The 19,732-nt window shown below is 42.3% G+C and overlaps 2 protein-coding genes across 5 annotated transcripts in view; one reads left to right on the plus strand and one right to left on the minus strand.

The window, feature by feature from the left end:
- Positions 1-310: 310 nt before the first annotated feature.
- LOC147216868 (uncharacterized) lies at positions 311-8,391 on the plus strand. 3 transcript variants are annotated; one of them, XM_086177506.1, is made up of 9 exons: positions 360-484; positions 1,042-1,224; positions 2,044-2,228; positions 3,018-3,197; positions 3,315-3,424; positions 3,659-3,940; positions 4,025-4,248; positions 5,122-5,532; positions 8,251-8,391. In XM_086177506.1, the coding sequence occupies exons 1-9, from the start codon at positions 471-473 to the stop codon at positions 8,252-8,254; spliced, it is 1,593 nt and encodes a 530-aa protein (XP_086033632.1). In that variant the 5' UTR covers positions 360-470; the 3' UTR covers positions 8,255-8,391. The 3 variants fall into 3 exon arrangements, with proteins under 3 accessions (XP_086033631.1, XP_086033632.1, XP_086033629.1); XM_086177505.1 differs by lacking the exon at positions 8,251-8,391 and having other exon boundaries at positions 311-385; positions 5,122-8,007; XM_086177503.1 differs by lacking the exon at positions 8,251-8,391 and having other exon boundaries at positions 5,122-8,007.
- A 5,149-nt stretch (positions 8,392-13,540) lies between these two features.
- The window catches only part of LOC147216869 (phosphatidylinositol-binding clathrin assembly protein-like), a 31,362-nt gene continuing 25,170 nt past the window's right edge, over positions 13,541-19,732 (minus strand). For both annotated transcript variants that reach the window (XM_086177502.1, XM_086177501.1), the window contains 4 exons: positions 15,814-15,837; positions 15,365-15,421; positions 15,149-15,268; positions 13,541-14,065 (listed from right to left, as the gene is read on the minus strand). In XM_086177502.1, the coding sequence (XP_086033628.1) occupies positions 14,051-14,065; positions 15,149-15,268; positions 15,365-15,421; positions 15,814-15,837 (216 nt within the window). In that variant the 3' untranslated portion in view covers positions 13,541-14,050. The remainder of the gene's footprint in view (positions 14,066-15,148; positions 15,269-15,364; positions 15,422-15,813; positions 15,838-19,732) is intronic.

Here is a 19,732-nt window from a genome sequence, read left to right on the forward strand (position 1 = left end):
TCTGTCAATAACAGTTAATATCTCATGTTCTCAGAAGAAACTGCACAATTTGAAAGTGTTTTAATCACTAAAAGATATGAATAATTAAACGACCCTTAATTCTCACTAAATTTGAGGTCTCAGCTCGCTGGACAGGTTATAAAGATACATAAAGTGGTGGCGGATTGATGAATCGTTAAAAGCCAAGAAATTATTTTCACACACACACACCTATACATATATATGTGTGTGAAATGTGCCCCTGCTTTGTCCATGGTTTTTCTCTGCGTCGAGTTCATTGTGTTAAAAATTAAGCCGTATGAATCGACGTGCGCCTCTGTAGCACCTCCAAGAGGAAACCGGAGCCGGATGTGAGGTTTGAAATATAGACCCAGGACCGCGTTGGGTAAGAAATCTGTGTTATGCTAGCAAAGCGCAAACCGTTTTAGTATTTCCTGGCTGCGCTTTTAAGTACGGCGAGGTTAGCCGTTATGTTCACTAGCAGGTAATGTCAGTTTTAAGTACCTTTCGAAGCTAAACATTCTTAGTAACATGAATTAAACCATAAGCGTTGGGTTAGCTTTAGCTTACTCTGCTAATGTTAGCTATATAGCCGCTACAACGCTAGGGTTGGTATTTAACAAAATGGCTTGCACTGCCCTGTACCTATAGCTAGCTACCCTATTGTGCACGCAATTTAAACTGTAAATCGAAGTTTGATGTGCTATTTGAAGATGCAATTGTTTTGCAGACCGCTCGTAAGATTTTAGAATTCATGTGCCGGGAAAGTTAGGCTAACGGGGTCAATTACCAGGCTAGTAAAACCATGCCAGCTAACGTCATACGTTTTTAATCGATTAAAAAAGGTTGTCGCCCTGGTCCCATGTTTTTAATAACACGATCGTGTCAAGAATGGAATAGATACAATCAAGTAGTGCTACTCAATTTTCAACGTTTTATATCGTCAAGACAACGACCGTTGTTTCTCAAATAACTGAAGTTGTCATGTTCCCGACTCGACAGCGTAAACCGATGCCCTCATGCTACATGTTTATTCTGCAGCAGGTGCCTGGTTGACACGATGATGAGCAGTGATAACGTGAAGTTATTCGTGGGGAATCTACCATTAGACGCAACGCACGAAGAACTGACCAAGCTCTTTGCACCATATGGGGAGATCAACACATGCTCCTTGCTCAGACAGTATGCCTTCGTTACCCTGAAAGGAGAAGGGGCAGCGGACAGGTACTCCACAGCACCAACTGTCGTTTGCGAGTGAATATGGGTGACTAGAAAACACGTCGAGAGTAGCAAATCTTGCAGGATACTTCTGGGATGACATATTTTGCTTTTATCCACAGCTTATAATTAGCTGTGCTTGCGTCCAACAAATGTGTCCAACCAGTTTTTGATTCAAGCAATCAAAAGAAGTCATTCAGTTATTCCAGCATATCCCCTGTTTATATTGAACTAATAAAGCCAGAAACCCATACTTGTTGAAATTGAGCTTGAGCATTGTCTTGCTGCCAGCAGTTATTCTAGTGCAGCAGCCTTTGTGCAACTGCAAAATCCCATTCTGTCTGAAGTGCTGTCCTAAGGAATTGCAAAAATGAAATAAGTGCCACAAAACTATGGCCTAGGAGCTGTACATTAAAAATTGTTAGTACCTACATTTGGTACAAATAGTATGGTCTCTCTGATTGAAAATAGTCTTTGTACCTGCTCCTGGGATTTATACTTTAAAATTAACATCAACATACATCTTGCGCTCTCCTGCAGAATACTGTTGGTAACAGTTACCAAATGAAGCATCCAATATGAATATACTAATATGTGTAATTAATGCATAAACTATATGTATATTAATAAACCTATAGTTAGTAGTCTCTATAACATGACTGACTTTGATATGCTTCTTGTAAAAACATCTTAAAACACATACAGACACAGTTATAATGTTTATGAAGGCATTGTACAAAGTTGTGTAAGAACCACTTGGAAGCCCTGGGGATGTCATACTACTGCTTATAATGATAATATATTTTTATTGCCTTCTTTTCACAGGGCTATTCGGCATCTTGACGGGAAAGAGTACAGAGGCAGGCCCCTCGTGGTCGAGGAGTCACGTGCACGCCCACCAAACTCCACCAAAGTGTTTGTGGGGAACCTCAGTGCAACATGTTCAGCGGACGACTTGCATGGATTGTTCTCATCCTTCGGAAGAGTTTTAGATTGTGATAAAGTTAAAGGTTAGATAACATGTCAACCCAGACAACGATACCACATATGTCAAAGAATTAAATTTTGTGTTGCATCTAAAATTTAAAGTCCTGATTTCTGGAGCCACAATGAGCTGACCTTGTTTGTCTTAAAATAGTCAGCGAGCTCTCCAGATTGATCTATTATGTTCTTGCAGAGGAACAAAAAATAGTGAAAAATAAATTACTATAAAGCAGTGTTACACAGTTTTAGCACCAGTCTCCTACCATACAGCCTGTGAAATACCTGTTAGTCAACCTGGTAACTGAGTAGAGATTTGAAATATTGTTACTCGAAGAGAAACAAACTGTGGGGAAGAAGGTATTGAACACACTTTAAAAAGAAGTAAAAAGTCTTGGCTCTGCCTCCACCCTTTTCATACTTTTGTTTGAAACCTATAGCATTTGATAAAAGCGGTTTAACACTGATCACATACCTGTCATTGTGTAAGGCTCATGGGTTTCTCTCTTTACTTTTCACCATTAACATTGTTATTGGTATTGAGCTCGCTACCTAAACATGATAGCAGCATTATGCTATTAGTTAGCAGGAGGTCTTTTTGCAGTCAGTTTACATTTAAATATGTAGACATAGCCAAACAGCTGCAAAGATGAATGAAAGCTCTGCAATTCCAATAATGTTAAAAAGTTTTTTTTTTTAGTGTAATAGTCCTGCGTGATGTTTTGCTATAATGCAGTGAAATATTTGTAAAATCTTCATTTTGTTTTGAACTAAGTTTGTCATACTGACATTATCCGTATTTTCTACACACTCCATAGCCAGGTTATGCTCAAATGTTGGCTACGCATTTGTGCATATGGAAAGAAAGGAAGAAGCCATGCAAGCTATTGAAGCACTCAACGGGACCATGTTTAAGGGGCGTCAGCTGGCAGTAGAGCTCTCCAAAGCCCAACCTTTGATCAACCAGCTTGGATCAGCCGGGAATTCAAATAACGCAGGTGGAGAAGAATCATCCATCAGCTATATACAGAATTCATCAGAGCAAGCCTTCCATGCTCAATTTTTTGGATTTCCCTGCTCTTTATTATTTTTTTCTAAATATTCTTTTTTAACAGGTGGAAGAGAGGGTCTTCTCCCACGACCACCTCCCTCATTAGAGCATCATCAGAGTCAAGCAGCTGTGCTTGCAGCGGCTGCTGCAGCTGCTGCTGGGCTTCCCATTCAAGTAAGTAATATTTCTACATTGTAATTCATCCATTGACACCCAAAAATGTGAGGAAAAATAAAACAATGGCTGTGGAACTGACAAAATATTGAAAATGGCCTTGACTTTATAGAGCACTTGTTTAAAGGGAAAATTAGATACAAAACACAATCACAAGTTTGTTGATAAGGTATGATCAAGTACAATAGAAAAACCGTATATTCCCATCTTTTAAAAGCCATCTTCCTTTTCCAGGTTCAACAGAGTGTCCACAACTCATTCTACAACACCACGTCCTTTGACCCAACCTACGCTGCGTTAAAGGGCATAACAAGTTCCAAAGGTGCGGATGGGGTTATATATGGTGCTCTTGCTAGCCAAGTGTATGGCTCTGTGGCTGACCAGGTGTACCAGGATCTGGCCAACCACACTGTTGGGCCCAGTACAACGGTTGACGAAGTTGACACCCAGACCACCCCAGATCCAACAACACTTTTTGAAGCGGCAAGAGCCAAGTTCTTTCAGGAGGGACAAAAGGTTCTTAACACATATTTTATATGCATGGATAATGCTTTTGCCTGGTTGTCTGTGCATTGCTAAGATTATGCTTTTGAACTGAAGGTTCTAGCTGAGCAGCAGGCGGGGAGGAAGGCAGCAGCTTCAGAAAATGAGCGAGACCGCAGCCCAATCCGAGGAAACCGAGCCCCCTTACTCCCAGATCCTGTTCCAGGATCATTTGCTCAGGTTAGAAACAAGCGGCGTGCCCTGCTGCCAACACCACCCGGAGCCCCTGAAGATGCTCCACCGCCCCCCACAACTCCTGAAGGGTCAGATCCTGTTGCGAGGTATACCTTCATCATACCTAAAGCCTTACACCTTAATTTAGCCATACTGGGTTAGTTCCAAACAGCAGATTGTTTGAAGCATTTGAAGTCTATTTAATATAGTGTAGAAAATCTCAGTGCAAGAGAAATAAAGAATATGTTTTGCTACATTATCAAATTAGAACCAATTAGAGCAAAACACAATTAAAAATGCTGTCAGGTTCAGTGAGCAAGGTCAAACTGCTGCATGTTTTTTCTCTTAAGAGAATTAGAAAGAAAACGCTGTTTAGTATTAGACAGAAAATACTGTTGCAACTTTATTTGTGTTTTAGGGCAAGAAAAATAAATTGTAATGTGGTCATTGAGCACTTTTTTTTTTTAATGGTTTTAGTGCATAATCTAATAAATTTTGACATTCAAATTCAGAACAACTCCATGAACACTGTCATTCCATTTATAGACCTTGCAAGTTTTTTTTTTTGCCAGTGGATGAAAATCATTGAAAGATCCCACTTTAAACTTTTAAATCCTATTGAAAGTTGTTTTCTTTTCTCTCTCACTCTTTTTTTAACTTATAAATACAAGGTCCACAAAGAAAATTGCCTTTTTCCCTCAATTCCATAAAAAAATTCAATACCTTTTCTTCTTGCCAAAGAAATTATGGTGCGTCCCATTTGTATTAGGTCTTATTCTTATATATGCTATTAATAATACAGGTTTATCATTAGTATTTTATGAGTATCGATAATAAAAAAAAATATCATGGTGTCATCTCTAAAATATATTCTATTTGAGCATTAATCAAACTCAGTTGTCAGTGCTGCATGTACAAATACTCCATGATATGTTATTCTATCTTCCCTTTTTCCTCCCCTTTGGGCACATGTACTCTAGGTCTTACTCTGAGTACTACCAGCAAATGCATCAATACCAACAGTATCAACAGTATCAGCAACAGTACCAGTACCTCCAATATGCCTACACCAATCCTCCACCACCGCCACCACCACCCCCGGCCACCACACAGGCTCAGGCCTCCGCAAACCCCGCACCCCCAGGAACATACTCAGCACCCCCAGCATATGTCACTTCAGGAGCCTACGGACCACCGGGAACATATGACACTTCAGGAAGTTATGATGCGTCTTCAGAGGGCTATGATGCTACGTCAGCGGGCTACCACACTTCATCTGGAAGCTACGATGCCTCAGCGGGTTATGATGCATCAGGAGGCTACGGGGCAACAGGAGGATATGATTCATCTGGAGCTTATGCAGCAGCGGGAAGCTACTCCACATCCACACCGTATGAGCAGACAGCCGTACACGGGCAACCCACGGCCCAGCGCCATGATTACCCTTACCACACGCCAGAACCCCCTTATCGATAGGCCCAATCCCCCTCCCCCCACACAATCGTTTTCACACTGCAGATGTGTGCGTGCGTGCGTGTGTGATTGTAGGTGCATGTGTTCTTAGAAAAGGGACAGTTTGAGTAAAATAAGAGGGAACCAGGCTGCAATTTCGAATGTCCTTTTTAACATGAAGCATCTTCCCTTTTTGTCCACCTTGGCAAACATGGTCTCTTCGTGGGTTGTCAGTTGCGTCATGGCGTAGTGCGTTAAATAGCTGATGATACACATTAAAAATGTTTTTTTGGACTCAAATTGAACTACACATATTGGTAATTTGTCCACCATTAGCAGCTGGCAGTTAAATACAATGATCCTTTTTCAATGTCGTCAAGACACAGCTTGCGTTGTGGATTGTTAAAGGCTCAGTTTAGACTCGGGCTCGGGTAACCCTCCTTGGATGCAGATTAATAGTTGATGTTGAATCAGGCAAGGTCTTTTACTTACTGTATGTTTGCAACAGAGTCTGCATTCCTAAATTTAGTATACATTTTAATGTCATTGTCACAGGTAGGGTTCAAGTGAAGTATAATACTCACTGACTCAATTTACAAACGATGGACTGAATCTCGATTAACAGAAACAAGGAGCCGCGACTGGTTAGCGGGAGTGTTGGATGCAAATTTTTACATGTACACTGTTGTCCAAGACGATTGTTTGAATAGATGTCTATTTATCGCGGTAAATTGTGGAGCCCACCTGTTTGTGGTGCCATACAATTCCCCTATGTGGAATTCAGCGGGCCATTATTTAAATTCAGCTGCGATGATTGTGCGTTGAGGAGCACTCAAGGGAAATCAGGCTGGTTTTTCTTGCTTTTACAGGGGATCCTTCATCTGATGGAGACTGGCTTAGTTAATTGTCTGGATGGTGTTGTTGTTCTGTCTCGGAGTGATTTCGCTGGCATGGCAGATTCAGTGTAAGTCAAGATATTCACACTCAAAAAACGGTGCATTTCACCCGCCCCTTTCAGTTTTGGTTGTGAAATTCTTTTGAAGTGGCAGAAATTGAATTTATATATTGACTTGTTTGACTTGAAGGGCCAGCACTGCATCTGGCCTGTTGGCGTTAAAGACTTTCTTAAGCCTGTTACTTTTACGGTGCAGAAATGGAGAAAGATTCCCAACTTTGCTGGCTCTTTGCATTCAGGAGAGACTGCTGCTGGGAACTTTTGACATGGCTTTGGAAACAGTGTTACAAATAGAATGGGTTTCATTTTCACTGATTTGATTGAAGTACAAGACTTGGATATATGCTTTTGAGCCAATTGAGTCGAGTACCATTTTGTCTCCTGTTCCACCCAAAAAAATTAATAATATTAATAAAAAAGCAAATAGAAATTCTCCTCCAATGAGGTAAATAGCCCTTTTTTTTCATTCAGTGGTGTTTGCTTCTAAAGCATTGGAACAAAATTTCTCAACTAGTTTTGTACTCTAGAAACATATTTCCGGTGTCTGTTTTGTGTCCAGTAGCTTTTTCATAGCTCTACGCCGTAAAAGCAAGATGATTACATCCACACCTTTCTCTCATTTTTAGGTAATGCTCTTTTTGAAATCAGATTTTGATATTTTCTCAAACAACAGATCAGGTTTTATGTTTTGTATGTACATAATTGAATTTTTAAAGGCCAGGAAATCGGCAACAGGTTTTGGTTGTTGTTTTTTTTTTTTGTAGCCTATGATGATAATTTTTACAGTAATTCTATTGGATTGGTCATTTATTTGCTAGATTTTGTCACAATCTCAACTTCAGTCAGTCCTTTGCTGTCATGGAAACTAGCAGTGGAAAGTGGAGCTAATGTCCATTTTGGACCATGCTAAATTCCGTACTCGTGGAGAAGCTTATTCCAAGTCGTTTCATGCCTGCCAACCGACAGTGACTTGTAACATCCAGACAGAATGATCCTTTTTTTGTTGGTTTGTTTGTTTTTTTTTCCCCTAAACAACTGGAGAGCAAGAGATGTTGTTGTGTAAGTCTGCTTTTTGACAGAGGAGGGGCTGCAGAAAATCAGCAGGAGAGGAAAACTTTTCTCAATTTCAACAGAGAACAGGAAAACAAAAACAAAACAACGCAAGGCAGTGGCATGTTGATGTGTGTGTGGCATGTCAGGTTACTGTCTCAGTGCTGCAAGTTGCTGGATATGAGGAGGACCAGCGGTTTTCCTCTTAGCGGCAGTAAGACGGGCCGACGAGCCCGTCATTTTCGCCTTCTCATCCCGCCAGTAGCACACGACTCACGTTGACACGGCTTCCCTTGTGTTCACATCAGACCGGGCAACTCCTGAGCTGCACACATTTAGATGTATTTGTACCCGGGAACACGCATCAGACACGAGCAGGATCTCTCTCAGAAAAAAAAAAAAAAATGCATCACTGCACACTCAATTCCACACAATCGATAGGTATAACCTTCAGTACTTGTTCCCTCTGCGATCGTACCTCACACTCATCCAAATTTCTTACTCACTACCTAAAGGGGTCGTGGCGTATGTGACAAAAACAAAGCCTTTCTGCATTTCCACATAATTCCACCTTCTCCATGTAAACTGTTAGTTGCATGCCTTGTTGTTGCTGCTGCTCCAGCCACCTTCTTCCTCTTGCTGATTATTGCAGCTAGAGTGGGAGGGAGCCAAACTGAGCCCTTGCCCTGGACGTACGCCACACGCAGCTGTAGCGTGGGATGGGGAAAACAGCAGCGTTAGGCCTGAAACTGCTGTGGACGATGGGGTGTCCCCCACTAAGGTAAACACTCAGACCACACACTCCCGCCCCTCCCCGAAACACGTGTACACACTTACAGACATTCTGAGACACACACAGAGGTACCCCAATGTCCAAACCTTGTATTCCTCACCCGTCTTTAGGGATGGATGTCTGTTAGTCTGGATTTCAGGTTTTCGGACATTGTTTTTCCACGGGGAATTTTTGCTGTACCCTTCCCCAACACACTGTGCTCATACATTCCTGGCCCTGACACAGTGACCGCTCATACACGCAATCTTTTTGGGGGTAACATCACCTTCTGGTAGTTTAAAATCCTAAAATGCTTACAAAGCAGGCGTGTTGCTGTCAGTACATCCTGTTTTCAGTGGCCTGTCAGTCTAGACAAACATGCGCCAACAGCCAGAGTTGGGTGTGGACCGTGTAGGTAGGATGATTGCTTTAGTTTTCGTATTTGCGACCCTGCAGCCAGTTCGGGGTTCAGTGCCTTGCGTTAAGAGCACATCGGTAGGTCGTTTCTTCAGAGTTGACGAAGCTGGCTCAGGATTGGTTGCTGGTTCAACGCTCGACTCCACCCCCCCCCTCCCCACGACGATTTTCAATGCCACATTCAAACTGTATGGATGACGATGAACACAAATATTATCACTTTTGTTTTAAAATTTCGTTTTGTTCTATGTTCTTTGAAATGTTTAATTATCAATAAACAAATTTCAACCGACGGAGAGCTTTTTCCTGTGTGAAAGTTCGAATGATTTCCTCACAGAACTGAGCCAGTCAAAGATAATTCGTGTCATTCCCTCTGGTAAGTATATTAGCGTTTCTGCCTGTGTTTGTGAGTGTGTCATCAAAAAAACGCAATAAGCTCAGCATCAGATGACATTTTATTCCATTTTCTTCAAAAAACATCAACCTATGCTTCTCAAATAAAACCATTAACTTGATAACATTGGAAACCTGTTGATAAGTCTATTACTTTTAAAATACAAAGGAAAATTAAAATGAAGTAATGGAAACTCCTTCCCTGCTATCAAGATTTCTCATGGACGCTGTTGTGTTGTTAAACTCCTACAAAAAAAAAATCAAAACCGTTTACAGACGAACAAGAGAACGGACCGGGTGGGCTGAACGCAGTGGACCATAGTAGTAAAGGTACACTGATGTCGAATGGAGGATAGCTGATTTCGTACATGGCCAAAGAGTTGTCATGAAACTGCATAGACAACGTGTGCCTTTCACTGGCATTATGGCGTGAAGATGCAGTTTCTTAAGTCTGGCTTCCAGCGGCCAAATACGTCTGAAGTAGCTGCAATGACAAATACAAAGGAGCATTTTGTGGACACTGATGTTAAGTATTGCAGACACTAAGGCCTTTTATGAATACTGGACTTGATAGTCTTCCACTGTGGAAAATTAAGGATTCACACACACATGCACACACACACTCACTCTCACAAAAGCCTTTTTAATCTGAAGCACATCTTTTTGAAATTCTGTATTGGAAAAGTATAAATCTTGTTTTACTCCCTCTCGCTATCGGATTCATACGTTAGAGAACTCAGTGTTTAAAGAGGGATATAATGAACTCTCAAACTCAAATCATTGAATGCGTGTTTTCCCAAACTATTAACATCTGAGAAAACCCTGTAGCTTTTGTCGTGTCCCTTTGACTAAGGGAGGGGGATTGTGGTAGTTTAGCTATGAAACAAATTGTACAAAGACATCACTGACACTGACACCGATACCACCTTTCACCTTTCTAAAAAAGATGTTTGAAAGCAACGTAATCTTAAAACGTGTCTCTAATCCTGACCTGGGTTGTTCTTTAAAAAAAAAAAAAAAAAGTGACGTGTCAGGGGTATCTCATCCTGGTTTCAGGGGAACCAGGCTCTTGGGAAGATGACGGGGGAACATTTAATATCAGCTTATGGCAACAGGCAAGACAAGACTTGGGCAAACACGTAGAACACCACACATGTAGACCGGACCAAACACATAGTACAGTACTTTGACTTTTCAATCGCAACCTCCCATGATACTGCTGGCATAGTATGAAAAAGGAGTGAGCATTCAGACAGGTATTGAAAATAGCGACGCTTTAATAAAGAGCGATTATTTTTTTTTGTTTGTTTTTGTTTTTTACAAGACTGCAATGTTGAGCTAGCTAGGTGATAACTGACGGCGACATTCATGTCTGGTTTTACAAATAATGCTGTTCCAGTAACAGGGTTTGAAGTTGGATGGGTTTCTTGCGATGTTTGCATTTCTGCATGCGTTGGCAGACTTCAAACCGTTACGGACCTCCATATTGTAAAACAGTCAATTATGAATGTCAGTGAATGTTTATGTCAAGAGGTAAGTTGAAAAAAAAAAAGAGAGAAGAAAGAAAAAGAAATCTCATTTTCCAAACACACTGGTGAGAGTTCACACAATGGTCATGCTTTTACCGGGCACACGAGCCAATCAAAAGACGACACTTAATCATGCAAAAAATAGAAAATAAAATTTCAAAAAATGAAAAAAAAACAAAACAAAACGAGTTTTCCGTGTTTGGAAAACGTAACTAAAATCCTTTTTGAGTTCTGATTAACATCCATCCGAAGTGACCTTGAATAAGAAGAAGCTGCGCGTTGATGATGACTTTGGTGCAAAAAATGTTCCTGTTTCAAAGAGGACAGACCCTGTCCTGTCCACTTCCTTGATGAAGACACTCTTGGTATAGACCATTTGTGATAGTTTTAACCGTTGACACCCCACCCACCCCCCCCCGCCTTCCTCCTCCTCCTCTTCCTCTAGGTGGACACAAACATCACCGACATCAACCCCGAAGACCCCCCCCCCCCCCAGTCCCCCTAAACCACCCGCCCCCCATTCCCTGGATGATGATAACCTTCAAAACACAACCATTCAAACACAGATACAGCAATAAATTGTCCAACATACAGTACGTCATCCAACAGGGCTTCAATCACTTTACAGAGAGCACATCTAAAAACACGTGAACGGCATTACCTATATACAGAGGACAAAGTAACAGTCAGAGGTCGGCCCAGCGTGGATTGAGCTGCTTTGTGGGCTTGAAGTGCACGATGACGAGAAAGGGGGTCGGGGGGGGGGGGGGGTCGGCGGGTCGGGGAGCGGGGGCACTCGGCTGACTGATTAAAAAAAAAAGACGAACCCCTGGATCGAAGTTAACTGAAGAGTGAAACGGCGGCGCTCCCTTCCAAAAAACGTCAGCCGGCCTTCTTGTCTGGATGTTCAAAAAGTTGGAGACCTCGGGGGGGGGGAAGGGAGGGGCTGAAGCGTCTCGGCTGGTTGGGTCCCGTACTTGTAAAATGTTTCGGATTCAAAATTAAAAAAAAAAAAAAAAAGAAAGAAAAGAAAAAAGCCCACCGCCGTGGAAACTTTTATTCACCGTCGATTTCCGATCGAGGTCGGCGGCCCCTGTCGACGGAGCCGTCCGGGGAGTTTAATGTTTGAGATTTCCAGGTCTTTGAGGATTTTTGGGCCTTTCTTTTTTTTTTTTTTTTTTTTTGAACTGATGAGTGATTACAGAGACGCCTAAAACTGAAGGGTTTGGTGTGCAGATTTGAGATTGAGATTTGAGACGCGGTCGCAGTTTAAGACTTGCTGCTAAGTTTGTACACGCTTTCCCGCCTGCCTGCCGGAGACTCCTGGCCTCTCGGCGAGGAGCATGACCCTGTTCATCTCAAGGGAAGGCATGTGCACACAAACACTCATACAGTACATGTACATAGAACAGACACAGTCGATAGAAAACAACTCCATCCCCCGTCGATTATTGCCCCTTTCATCTGTACATCCCAGCAATGATTTTAGTTTTTTTTTGTGCAGCAGAGCATCGGCCCATCATTGAACATTTGTGCTCTCTATATATTTAAATATATATATATAAATAAATATATATATTGTCTGTCTGGGTCTACCTCAACCTTGGATTCTGCCAGAAAAAAAAGCACATTAACATTTAATGTCTCGTTGAAGCCTCTCGTATCTGCCGTCTGAAATGGTTACGAGGCTCTTGAGTGACAGACATTACACTTGGTTACTTTTCCCGCAGTCTGCCACCACCCAATCCCCCATTGGCTCCTCTGATTGACCTTTAAAATGTCCTATGCATAAATGTTAACACTACATTAACAGACCCCTAATTGGCATTCATTTCTTTTAAGTGGAGGTGAAAGATTCTGTGATGCGTGTCCAGTTTTTTTTTTTTTTCTTTTGTTTTTCTGGGGTGTAAAGGACTTCGCCAGAAAACTAATTTTCGACCGAAAGAGCGTTCAAGGACAGGGAGGGAATGTCGTACAATTGAGTTTTTACCATTTCATCAAGCGTATTATCGGGCTCCCAGTGCATTTTTTGTTTTCCTCTCCATGTTTTTAGAGCGAAACGGTGTACAACGGAAAGAGGAGTTTAAAACAAAAGAAAAAATAAAACAAAAGAAAAAAAAAAAAAAAAAAAAAAAAACAACATTCTGTACACAATCCCGATGTAGACACAATTAAGTACAACACTACAACAGGAACAGCTTGTTAAGAGTCAACGGACGGGGTGGCAAAGACGATAACATGGTTTGCATGATATTGCACGGCCGCAGAGGAGGAAAGAACAAAATACACTGTGTGTGTACGTCACATCCCCAAGTAGCAAAGTTAGTCTAAGAGGTTTTGTTTACATCCAAATGCGATGCCTGGGTCTGGCTCAGTGCTTTCGTCGGTAGTTCCAGTGCATTAACACATCGGCACCCGGGGACGCAGTCATGACATCAGGTACCGAAAAAGAGAAAAAAAAAAAAAAACGTAGGGTACGTACCCAAACGCAAGCCCCCCCACCCCCCCCGTTCCCATTTAACTGTCGCATATCTGATTCTCCGCGTCAAGTTGGCAAGTAAGAACGAATTGGGCTCCAAAAAAAAAAAAAATTCCAACAGCAATGTTGATGCACTACACTGAGTTGTTTCCAAAATAAAAAAATAGATAGAGACGTAGAAAAATCAATAACATCTGACATCAGATGACGGATGATTCGATCAAAAAAAAAAAAAAAAAAAAAAAAAAAAGCTAAAATTCACCGACACAGACACACACCCTTGGCGAAGTCACACTGAGTAAAGTGCCAGCAAATGATCCGATCCGAGTGGAGAAGGTAGTGGGTAAGTTAGAGGAGGAGGAGGAGGAGGAGGATTTCTACTGAAAATGATGGGAACGATGAAGGTCAGAAGGTGGCGATGGAAGCTCCTACTTTCTCGATCGGAGCCGTCAGTCTCGGTCGCGTCGTTACGAGTCGTAATCGCCCGACTGGCAAATGAAACGGGATAAGTGGGATTGATGTAGAGCCTCTGGAGCCCCGGCCTTTTAGATTTGAAGACGGAGAGATCAGTCGCCACGCAAAGAGAAGAGAGGAGGCCAGAGGGCCGGAGGGCCCGACGGAAAACAGACATCCGCATTTCATTTTTCCTCCTCTGGTCCTTTCTCCTTCCTCTCCCATGTCTCTTCTTTCACACCCTTCCTGTTCTCCTCTTTCTTCCTCCACCGGGGTCGGTTTTGTTTCGACTCTTTCTCTCCCATCTCCATCTTTCTCTCTCTCTCTCTCTCTCTCTCTCTCTCGCTCTCTATTTCTTTCTCTCTCTCCCTCCCTCTCAGCTTTTGCTGCCATGGTGACAACATCATCCCTACATGAAGTGCATCTGCAGAAGAAGGGGAGGGGTGGGTGGTTGGGGGAACAGAGAGTAATTTAATTCAACAAAACACCTCAAGTGTGCAGGCATCTATTGACAGGAGTATCACGGCGCCGATTGTTTTCCTCCGCCATGTTTGGAATACAGTATTTGGCCACAATAACGCAATATCGCCATCCTGACAGCCTTTCAGCTGTGCTGATGAATACACTCTGGGAAACAAAAAAATACACACTTGCAAGTCTGATCCTTGGTCCCAATTTGTGAATGCGCCTTTTGGAATATGAGAAAAGGAGGAATATTCACCGTATTAAAAAAACAAACGGTAATTAGTTTATTTTACATTTAGGACTTGTGGGTGGCTGTGATCAAATATTATTTAGTCTCAATATTTTCCTCCAAGATTCCTCTTGCTGACTGTGAACGGATGTGTATGTTAAGATGCACTAATGCACAAATATTAACCTTATCATTTAATGTTAATTATTCCACTTTCTGAGAGGGAAAAACACTTGCATCATTTCATTACCCATTAAAAGGATGGAGTTTTGACAACCGTCCCCCTGACCGATGTGGCATCTTAGCTCCATCTGGTCCGCGACAAAGGTGTCGTCCCCTGCAGCCCGCTAACTTGACTGTCAGACAACATTATTGATCGGGAGGCTGCAGCCCTCTGCCGATCAAATCTATATCGCACGGTCCCGGCGACCTCTACGAGAGTTAACTTTGGCCAAAGTTAGTGGCAAAGTGTCTAATGCGTTTTCGGCCATTGTCACATCAAGGACGATGGAAAAGTTAGCCTTTGCATAGCCCGAGTTACCATCTGGGGGTTTTGTGACGCCGTGAACGGGCCGTAAAGTGTTTTGCGTAAACTTGAGGGGAAAATTATTCATCATCAGACTTAAAAAAGAAAAAAAAAAGAATTAAAAATCTGTGTTTTGTGAGGTCTTTGTTTGGAAGAAACTTCTTGTTCTCGGACTTTACATTAATGTGAACAACAGATGAATAGCAGATAAAAAAAAGAGATATTTAACTGTGGGACAGTATGTGTGTGTGTGTGTGTGTGTGTGTGTGTGTGTGTGTGTGTGTTACCTGCGTCCCCGGGATGGGTCCGAAGGGATTGGTGGGTCTCAAGACAGGCTGGTTGTACATGACAGGCTGTGGGGGCATCATGGGAACGCCCCCCATCTGATGGCTCATCTGAGGAGGGAGCTGGCCGGCGGAGGGGTGGAGATAAGAAATGTATGTGTATTTCTATATATCTATATATACGGAACATTTCGGAAAATGTGATGTAATGGATCGTACCATTCCATACACAGGCACTTGGGGTGTCGTCATAGGAAAAGCCACTGGTGCTGGAGCCTGTGAAGAAAATACAAAGAGACCCATAATAGTCTCCTCTGGCTGAGGTGCAAAGACTTAATATGAGCATAAAGACCGCTTACAAACTTAATCCCGGCGCTGGCAGCGTCTTATCTAACCTGTCAAACACTTCCCCCGGAATAGCTTTCTTAAACATTTGCATTTGCTGCCATAATCTGGATCGATATGAGGAAGTGAACTGAGGCGGGAGACCAATAACGAAAAAAATTGCCGTCGCAGTGATATCAGCCGGAGGTTCCCCCCCCCCTCCCGCCCTTCCAGACGTGATTTTGTGTCTTATCAAGGACATGGAACAACCTCACGATGGGAAAGTAACAAAGGAGCGGATGAGAGAAGAGGGATGGTGAAGTCAAGAAACATCAGGTACTTACATATCCAGTATAGATCACCCCGTTCTTTGGAAAGTTTAGAAAGAAAGAAAGAGAGAAACGGTTTTATTTTCACACAATATAGAAAATGTCGCTTTTTCCTGTCATGGGGAGAGAATACGAATACCGGGGCTCCGTGGATAAACATCGGGGGTCGACTTTGGGTTTTAAAAAAAGCCGATCGACCGCTAAAACCATTTAAACGGGGTACAACCAACATGTCTTAGACCTAAACTCATTGGAAAGCCCTCGATGTGACGTCAGGCTTTTTTAGATGAATCGTAACAAATCCAACGTGCGACAATATTAATGTCAAAAAAAAATTACGGCAAAGATTTTTTTCTTCGTCCCCATGTGCTTCATGGGTAACAAATAAAACATAGGAAGGGACTGTTCTGGCAACCAGGAGGCACAAACAGGCCTCCTCAGGGTGCCTGATGATTTATTTCCATTCAAACAACCTGGTAAATTAATTTCATTTTATTTCCTCTGCAAATCACATTACAGGGAGGTTGTTTTTTTTTTTTAATAAGGTGTTTAGCGATTGGTAAATTAGCCTCCGCGTCAGGTTAGACCCGGATCTACTAAATTAAAGGAAATACCAGATGTCATTCTGCCACATGAAGCGATTAGTAATAAGCGCTTCATTTAAGCGTTATCGTTAAAATGTTAAATTTGATCTCACATCTCTAAAAGCGTCCAGAGACGCTGCCTTATTGGCACGTGGGATACTTTTCATTTAAGGGAGGCAAAAGGCCGCGTTTACATTTTCCCGTCCTGATTCCGCTGTTTTCTGTCAAACAGGCCGATCCTCCGTGGGGTTTAACGGCTGCCAATTCTAAACAAATACATAAATCATTTGCAACAACCCACATGCGCGTCCTCAGACTTCTCAGCTCCCGACCCAGAAAAAGGAAACAAACACGCAGACGGTATGATGGGAGTTTACGGTCGGCCAGCACCGACGCAACAATAACATGGGCCTGCAGGCTCCTGTTTCCTGAGGGGATGTTTAGCATCTTGTAGCATTTTGAAGTAGAAGCTAGAGAAAAATGTTTGCGTAGAGTCCCCTGAAGATGCTATTACATCATTCATTCATCCTCTATACCGATCATCCTGCAGTTGGATCCTGCCGGTGGATCACATATAGAGATATACAACCATTCATTCTCCCGTTCACTCGTCATAACGAACCATACAACCGTTCGCTCTTTCATTCACGTGTCATATACATACAACCATTCACCTTGTCATTTAACCGCCATAAAGAGAAACAAACATTCACTCTATCATTCTGATGTCATCCATCCTCTAAATCACCCATCATATAGAGACACACCATCCGACAACATATAAAAGACATACTTCTTCTTCTTCTCCTTTTGGCTTTTCCCTTCAGAGGTCGCCACAGCAAATCAACTTTCTCCATCTAGTCCTGATCTCTTTATCCTCCTCTCTTACACCAACTAGCTTCATCTTTCATTACGTCCATAAATCTTTTCTTTGGTCTTCCTCTAGACCTCCTGCCAGGCAGCAGCTCCAATTCCAGCATCCGTCTACCAATATATTCACTATCCCTCCTCTGTACATGACCCAACCATCTCAGTCTGGCTTCTCTGACTTTCTCTCCCAAACATCTAACATGTGTTGTTCCTCTGATAGACTCATTCCTGATCCTATCCATCCTGGTCACTCCCAACAAGAACCTCAACATCTTCATCTCTGCAACCTCCAGCCTCCTGTCTTTTCGTCATTGTAACAGTTTCTAGTCCATACAGCATCACTGGTCTCACCGTTGTCTTGTACACCTTTCCTTTCATTCTGGCTGCAAAGTACCCCTGACACTTTTCTCCAACCTGGGTGAACCCGTCTCTTCACCTCTTTTCCACACTCTCCCTTGACCCCAAGTGCCTGAAATCCTCAAACTTCTTGATCTCCACTCCCTGTAGCCTCCCCGTTCCCCCCCGGGTTGCTCTCATTCACACACATATATTCTGTCTTGCTACAACTAGCCTTAATTACAGTGATCCCTCGCTATAACGCGATTTACTTTTCACGGTTTCGCTACTTCCTGGATTTGCATCGTGCATTGTGTTCTGCATTCTGATTGGCTAAAAAGTCACTCTGCTTCTTCTCTACCTGTGTGCCAATAACGTTGCAGTTTAATATGTACACGTACGTAAAACAGCTTGCCAAATTTACATGACGTACGTGCAAATTCTCTTGCAATTTCGAGTTTCTCTAAAACCCATAATGTCGACAAAACGCTCTGGACTGTCAAAAGCACCTGCGGCAGGGCCCAAAAGGCAGCGGAAGATGCTATCTATCGCAAATAAAGTTAAACTTCTGGACATGCTAAGGAAAGGTAAAAGCTATGCGGCTATAGGTCGGCATTACGGAATTAATGAATCTTCCGTTCGTTCCATAAAGAAGGAAGAAAAAAAACATAAGGACGACAGCAGCAATGTATAATAGAGTATTTAATTGTATAATAATTGTAAAAAAAATAAAGGTTTCTACTTCACGGATTTTACCTATCATGGGTTCTTTTTGGAACGTCACCCCAGCGAAAAACATGGGTTTACTGTACTCTCCTTTCCAGCGAATACCTCCACCTCTCTAGACTTTCCTCAACCTGTTCCCTGCTCTCACTACAGATCACAGTGTCATCTGCAAACAGCATGACCCATGCAAACAAGAAGGGGCTCAGCGCTGACCTCTGATGGACTCTCTGTTACTCATCATCATATAAAGAGACATATAGAGACATACAAGCATTCACCCCTTCATTCACACATTTGGGCAATTAAGGATTTCCAATAAACCTACTGTTTTGGACGGCGGGAGGAAACTGAGCAACCCACTCGGACGACATGCCACCGTCAGAATCAAACAAGAGACAGGTGAGCCAGAAGCTCGCCGCACTGCCCTATTTCATCATTAAAATGCAAAATACCTGCACATGCAGCAGACTAGTTCATTTTTTTTAACAGAGCGCTTTTGACCAGGTCAATCGCACACATCAGAGGGAGGGAAAACAAGTGTGTGTAATTTGAACTGGGTTGGATCACGGGGTCCAAAGATGTACGTCGAAATGAGCGCTGAAATGGAGCGGCCCCGGTTTCCGTGTGCATCGATAATCGGTCTGTGTCTCTCTGGGGACTCATGCTATAATGAAATTATAACCACAGGTTTTTGAAGTGCACCATAAAATACTAAGAGCGCGGGAGGCGAGCGGGCGATATAGCGCAATACCCTAATATAGACACATATACACACAAGTTCCATATTCACATCAGACAAGTGTCAACATGGTGTAGATGTGAGGCAAAAAAGAATTTAAAAAAGGAAGGCTAGCGGCATTTTTTTTCTCTTTTTGTAAACCTGTATTCTATTTGGAATCAAATATTTTGCTGTTATCCCGAAGCAGCGCAGGTGTTCCAGCGTCTGTCTTGCAACAGGGAATTCCCAACGACGACATCGATGTAGCTACAATATCGCATTATTTGTTTTCTTTGTATCCATCCCTATGCAAAGCTTGTGACCCCGAGGTGAGGGAGGCTCAGGAAGTAAAATTGTGGTCGATTACCATGCGTTGCCTTAAATAGCACCTTCTTCTTCAGATTGAGACCCTGATATTTTCAGGGCAGTTCATAAGTCACAGGTGAAGTGCATTTAAAGCAAAAGAATGTTAACATGATGCTGTTATTAAACAAAAACCTGTAAGAAAAACTTTGTTCTGCACAAGCGGGAGGGGGGGTTGTTTCTGTGTTTCCACTTAAATTATTATATTTTAACCATCTGTTTATTTGTTTGTTTTCAAAGACAGAAGTACACTAAAGGGTAGAAATGTTGTTTTATTTTTCTACTGGATTCCCTGAACAGACGGTGTACTTAAAAAAAGTTTTAAATGCTTTATAAT

Source organism: Fistularia commersonii, chromosome 29 (genome assembly GCF_037954325.1).
Source record: "Fistularia commersonii isolate RoL2024-O1a breed Wild chromosome 29, RoL_Fcom_v1.0, whole genome shotgun sequence".
Classification (NCBI taxonomy): domain Eukaryota; kingdom Metazoa; phylum Chordata; class Actinopteri; order Syngnathiformes; family Fistulariidae; genus Fistularia; species Fistularia commersonii.

Excerpts from the sequence above, each read along its gene's own strand:
- LOC147216868 (XM_086177503.1), top strand. Across the intron at positions 3,941-4,024 it reads TCTTTCAGGAGGGACAAAAG|GTTCTAGCTGAGCAGCAGGC; the intron begins GTTCTTAACACA and ends TTTGAACTGAAG. Across the intron at positions 4,249-5,121 it reads GGGTCAGATCCTGTTGCGAG|GTCTTACTCTGAGTACTACC; the intron begins GTATACCTTCAT and ends CATGTACTCTAG.